We start from the raw sequence: 6,388 nt of genomic DNA, 5'->3' as shown, positions 1-6,388 counted from the left end.
GAAAGAGTTAAGTAAAAATAACAGACTGTATCCCCAGAGCCTCACATTCTTACAGGTGTTTGTAGAATGACTGTGTGAGTGAACTATTTATGGCCAAGTGAAGCCGCCAAGGCTGAGCGGTGCAGAGGAAAGATGGCAGAATGGCCATTCCTCACCTCCTCCAGGCTCACTCTCTCCTCTGTTTTCGTAGCTTGGCAGGATCTCACTTTTCCTCTTGTCTCCATGGGCAGGGCAGAGGATCCTTATTTCAGTATTTAAAAATGGAAAAGCCACACTTGATAATGCTAATAACTTTTCTTTAATTCAGATACAAGCAAAGTTTAAATCCAGTTCAGTCCACTCATGTTCCTTTTTCCTTATCTTCCTTGGCTTCCATTATTACCTTAATATACTCATCGGTGTCTAGAAAGGGAGCAAATACAAAGTTTGGTGTGAACTGTCCTGATTAAGTAATAAGATTGATTGATGACATTAGCAAGCCAGTGAATTTTATAGAAACAGGAAAATGGCTTCTATATAACAAATAAAAGGTACATTCCTTTCAGCCAAGAGTAGACGTTTCTTGGTTCCTAAAGTAAGAGAGTCCTAAATTTATATAAAACTAGAAGCATCCATTGACCTTTCACTATGTGCAAAATCATGTATTCGAACTTGTTTATATAACACAGAACATTCTAAATGAACATTCAAGGAATAATAGGTAAAGTAGGAAGGCTTATTATGGCCTGTTCATGTTTTAACTTCTCAATACCCCTTGTTTATTTGACATTTTTGTATAATTTAATCAACTCTCAAATTATATATACATACATATATATATATATATATCTCTAACTAAATATATACATATATTTAGTTATATTGCTTCCATAATCAATTGATATTTTTGCCAACCAGACTTCTACTCAGATTCTATTCTTTATTTTTTTTTTTTTTTTTTTTTGGCCACACTGCACGGCTTGTGGGATCTTGGTCGAACCCCGGCCCTCAGCAGTGAAGGTGCCGAGTCCTAACCACTTGACCACCAGGGAATTCCCTAAAAACATATTTTAATAAAAATTTATTTTGGAATAATTTTAGATATACAGAAAAATTGCAAAGACAGTACAGAGAGTTTCCATATATGATTCACCCAGCTTTCCCAGCTTTTGGCATTTTAAGTAACCATGATACATTTGTCAAAACTAAGAAATCAACATCAGCACCATTCTATAACCTAAATTACAGACTTTATTCCGGTTTTACCAGTTTTTTCTTTAATGTCCTCGTTCTGTTCCAGGAGCCAACCCAGGGCACCCCATTGCCTTTAGTGAAACATATTTTGAAGATATTTGCCTTAGCATTATGTTTATTGATTATTGTTGATACTGTGAATAAAAGCTCATCGTTTGCTTCATACTTACTTTGGGCTGGCTTTTAGTTGACAGCACTGCATGTTGCTTTTGGACTCCAATTTTTGCTAACTGTAGAAAATTATTCAAGGAGGGGGAAATCCAAAACCATCAAAATAAACATAATCTTCTGTAAGATTTCAACTCCAGTTTTCATAAGGGGGGAGGAAGAACTGCCTGAGAACAAGGACATTATATTGTCCAAGTGCCTGGAGTTAAGACCACAGGATGAGTCGTGAGAAGAGAGAAAGCTGTATTTGTCGTTCCACGAGAAGGTCAACCTGAAAGTAACTGCCTTCTGGCAGTTAGCCAGGGTGTCTGTTTGTTTTTTAATTTATTTTATGGAAGTATAATCGACGTACAACGCTTGTGTTCATTTCTGCTGTACAACACAGTGATTCAGTTATACGTATATACACGTTCTTTTTCAGATTCTTTTCCATTATGGTTTATCACAGGATATTGAATATAGGTCCCTGTGATAGACAGTAGGACCTTGGTGCCTATCCATTCTCTGTGTAATAGTAGCAAGGGTTTTATATGTTATAGGCACTGAATAGATCAGGAGAAATAGGCCTGTGAGGTGGCAGGCAAGACAGATGTTCCATTCAGGTAGTGAACAGTTCTCAGAAGTCGATGGTCTGAGGCTGAGCGAGTCCTGGAAAATACCTTCTGTGTGTTTCAGGTTTACAAGGAAAAGTAGGAACTTGGGCCTCTGGTTTGCAGCTCTGTCGCATAAGGTTTGCAAAACAACTCTTGGTCACCTGGGGTTTCAGAAGATCTTAGTCGTTTCTAATATAATATTTTAACATTTGGTTAAAACCTTAAACACCACATGAAGAAAATGTTTGTTTCTTCAGGAAAAATCAAGTTTATTTTCTTCGAAATGGCCTTCTAGTGTCCACCTAATGCCCTCCAGCACTTTCCACCCTCCCTAGTGTTAGCACACGAGGCACATTGCCGAGGCTGGACCACAGTGGAATCCTGAAGATCCGTTGCTTTGACCCAGAGTTATTTTAACAGCCAGACAGGACTAACGTACACTGTAAAATCAGTTTGGCCTGGTGCGTTGAATGGGCTCAATGTATTAACCTCTAAGTTAAAAGAACTGACTCCTCCCCACTGTCTCTTCAGACTTGCTCTTTGGCCCGCTTCTTCTTTTTTTTTTTTTGCGGTACGCGAGCCCCTCACGGTTGTGGCCTCTCCCGTTGCGGAGCACAGGCTCCGGACGCGCAGGCTCAGCGGCCATGGCTCAGGGGCCCAGCCGCTCCGCGGCATGTGGGATCTTCCCGCACCAGGGCATGGACCCGTGTCCCCTGCATCGGCAGGCGGACTCTCAACCACTGCGCCACCAGGGAAGCCCTGCGGCCTGCTTCTTTATCCCTCTTTGAATGGATCTTGTGCACTGGCCACTCTCAGATAAATAAAATTCCTTCAGTCACTTTGTCACCAGGATTGTCTCACTGCAGTCATCGTATGGTGGCACCATCACTTAACTCTTATCCAATTTAAAAATCCCCCTCACCCTTGGGCCTGATTTTGTGCTGGAAGGGCCTTGGGGTAGAGGGCAAGAAGTAGGATCTGGGTTTCTCCACTGTCTCTCCACAGGGTCGTCTGCTTTTCCTCCTTCCCCTCCTGCCAGTCTCAGGCTTCCTTGGGGTTGGAATTGTGCGCATGAGGAAGGATTAGGGAGGGGAGGTCTCCCTCCGGCACGTGGAATTCAGGGCTGCACTGTGGAGCCTGCCCGCTGGGGTGGCATGTTGTATTCTTTCTCTAATGAGGGGGCTTGGCCCCCTTACTGCTTCCAATGCCTGGAAATACCTCTCTTCCCACCCAGCTTCTTATTATTCCACAGACCCTGTGCATCTGGGGGTCCCCGTCCACCTTGGAATCACATTACCCTTTCAGACAGTTTTGTCGGCAAGATTTCAAAGTCCTGCTGGACAAGATAGCTCCCTCCCGAGTACCCAACTTAAGATATCTTCTGTTGTCACTTTCCATCTTCACAGTCCCTACTACGGGACTGTATGCTACGCAAGCTCGGGATGCAGGAGCTGAGCACTCCTGATGGCTCTCTTGACCCCTCCTCTCTCCATGGTGTAAAGGGAAGCGGGCAGCCATCTCCTCTCCTGTGGCAGCAGGGGTGGAGGCTGGGAGGCCCGGCACCTGCAGAGCTCTTTCCAAAGTCTTTCCCTTTTCGGCTTCAGCGCCTTTATATCTTTGAGGTAGAAATATCTACTTAGTTTCCTTTCGCAGGTACTGAATCTAGCACCTTGCTTTTGGAATACTGAGATACGTGGCACTTACTATCTTTGTTACTGAGCTAAACTTAGGTCTGCCCACCCTCGCGCAGTAAAGTCAATCTGCTGACACCCGGTGGTGGTGAAGAGAAGTGCAGTGTTTATTGCAGGCACCAAGCAAGGAGTCCAGGGAGCCTAGTGCTTAAAAGGCCCGAACTCCCTGAAGGCTTTCAGGGAAAGGTTTATAAAGACAGGGGGAGGGACAGGGCTTGTGGGGTGTGTGATCAGCTCGTGGGCATTCTTCTGACTGGTTGGTGGTGAGGTAATTGGAAGTCAGCATCATCGACCTTCTGGTTCCAGCCAGTCTGGGGTCTGCATGCTTGTGGGCAGCCTGCAGTTCACTTCTTCCACCTGGTGGGCATTTCCGTATCTGCCAAACAGCTCAAAGGACGTGGCTCAGAATATTATCTATAGACCTTGAGAAGGAACTAAAGGTCCTTGACTTGGTTTAATGGCTAAAGTATTATTTTGTCTTTCTTGACTGTTTTCCTTTCTTTCTGCATTTGTTCACTTCTTTGATTAAATGTATTCTTTGACTAAAGGTTTTCTACAGTCAAAAGGAAGGGAGAGGACATGGGTGGGCATCTATTCTGGGAAGGCCTCATAGGGTCCCACTCGGTTACATCTTTTATCCTCAGCTGTAGGGCCTCAAGTGTAGCTTGATAAAGGACAGAGTTTCATGTCAACATCTTTTCAGTATCTTCAATGCAGTCCTCTCTTCCAGTCACTTGTCTCCAGACTAAAACCTGAAACATTTTAATGTGCTCTCCAACTTAAACTTATACTGAGCCATTTGTCTAATGAGTGAATGAGTTTTTTTTCTTTTGAAATATAATCCGTATTTCTTTTCCTGGTTGATGTGGGTGTGTTTTCAAAACTTAGCGATTGTAGAATTTCTCCTTGGGAAGTAAGAATAGAAGTTGTCTCCATCCAAACAGTCTCTGCTACAACACTCACTCTAGTGTCACATAAAGATCACTTCTGAAGTGAAAGCTAAGAGAGCAAAGTTAGGTTCTAATTGTCTTGGATTCTGGGTTCATAAACTTAATGACTAAGTGTTAATCTTTAAAAATCTCAATGGCTGTATGATTGGTAATCAGGATACGGTTGTACAATGAAGCGCTGAAGAGAATATTTTGTCCTCTCTATGAATGCTTTATCCAGGTTACTATTTAACAATAAGAAGTAAGTACCTCTCATATAACGCATAATCTCAAATTCTTTTCACACAGGTAGTCACTTCTGATGATCTGACTTAGCTAAAATAACTTAGCTAAGATTTCCTCTAAATAGAAGAAACCAAAGTCAGACAAAAATGAAATAATTCACCATTGTTTCCCCAGTGTTTTAGTATTCATATAGAAACAGAACATGAAAATCCTTGAGAAACTGTTTTGGGGATTTAAACATTTCAAGAAAGAATATGTTTGTCTCCCAAGAGTGCTATACCATTACAATCACTGTATATATTTTGTTTTGGGTTCCTGTCTTTTCAGATAACATGCTGGTGATAAGATATGTCAGCACTAAGTTAACTTTGTCCCTATTATTGTAAAGTTCATTTTGGCAATTAAATTATCAGGAATGATTGTTGTTTGTCTGTTTCTGCCCCAGGGTCCTTGCACTGGCAACCAGCAGAGTCTGGCTCATAGCAGGCTCTGGGATGCGGTGGTGGGTTTTCTTCATGTGTTTGCTCACATGCAGATGAAGCTGTCTCAGGTAAAGTCACTGTCGTCCAACCATCCTAAATGACACACTGGACACTGTGATCACTGGCAAATTAAGCATGCTTTCCTTTGTCTGAATATTATCTTTCTTGGATGACTTCTTTATACAACTTTCACTCTACATTTTAAAAAAAACCCTTTTTTTTTAAATAAAAGAATTTTATGCAAGCTGAGAATAGGTGGAAGCCATCATTCAATTTTGAAAACAAAAGGTATTGAGGAATTGACTATAATGGAGAAATAAAACATAGTCTCCAAACACTGTACATTTTACAGTCCTTTGTAGACCTACTTCTCGATCACTCACTGGAATTTTCCTCCTCCCTACAGATAATTGGAAGAGGATTTGTCATCTGTTCCAAATCCCTCGTTAAGGGCAGACAGTTTTCTTATAGGGTCATAAACAAGCAGCTGTTCTCAAAAGAGGACACTCACCCATTAACAGGACATTTTACTTTGTGAAAGTCAAAGAGAAAAAAAAATAGCCATGCAGATAGGCAAATAAAGAAGAAACAGATTTTCCACCATGCTTTAATGTTAATTCGGGAGCATATCTTGAAAACATCAGAATGCTGTTTTCTCACTCGTGTATTGCATTTGGAGCTCAGAGTTACACAAACAGAAAAACTCTTAATATAAATCTTGAGTAAATATGTCCCTGTGATGCAGTGAATTTTGATGGGCTCTCCTGAGGCTGACATGTCTGTCGGGGTGTGGGTATGTATCTTCCAGGTGTCAGGTAGAGGGGAGAATGCTAAATTCAAAGTCAAACGACTCCAGTCCAACTCCCACGATTTCATTCACGTGTCCTATCTCTCTTCCTTGAGTCTCCTTTCCTCCAGCAAAGTGAGGATACTCACACCTGCCCTCTGGCCTACAAGCAGGAAGATATCTTGGTCAAAGATAAAGCCAGGCACTGGCTAAAGTGGCAAGGACCGATTTAGTCAGTGATAACTGTTACTGTAGGGAA

The 6,388-nt window shown here is 41.9% G+C and overlaps 1 protein-coding gene across 1 annotated transcript in view; it reads left to right on the top strand.

Annotated features, from left to right (window-relative positions):
• The window catches only part of RYR2 (ryanodine receptor 2), a 523,123-nt gene that overhangs the window by 465,080 nt on the left and 51,655 nt on the right, over window positions 1–6,388 (top strand). Inside the window, exon 89 of the mRNA XM_007452954.1 lies at window positions 5,306–5,410. Coding sequence (XP_007453016.1) covers window positions 5,306–5,410 — 105 coding nt within the window. The remainder of the gene's footprint in view (window positions 1–5,305; window positions 5,411–6,388) is intronic.

Source organism: Lipotes vexillifer, unplaced genomic scaffold (genome assembly GCF_000442215.2).
Source record: "Lipotes vexillifer unplaced genomic scaffold, Lipotes_vexillifer_v1.1 scaffold1088, whole genome shotgun sequence".
NCBI lineage: Eukaryota > Metazoa > Chordata > Mammalia > Artiodactyla > Lipotidae > Lipotes > Lipotes vexillifer.
This window is presented reverse-complemented; position numbering and strand designations above follow the sequence as displayed.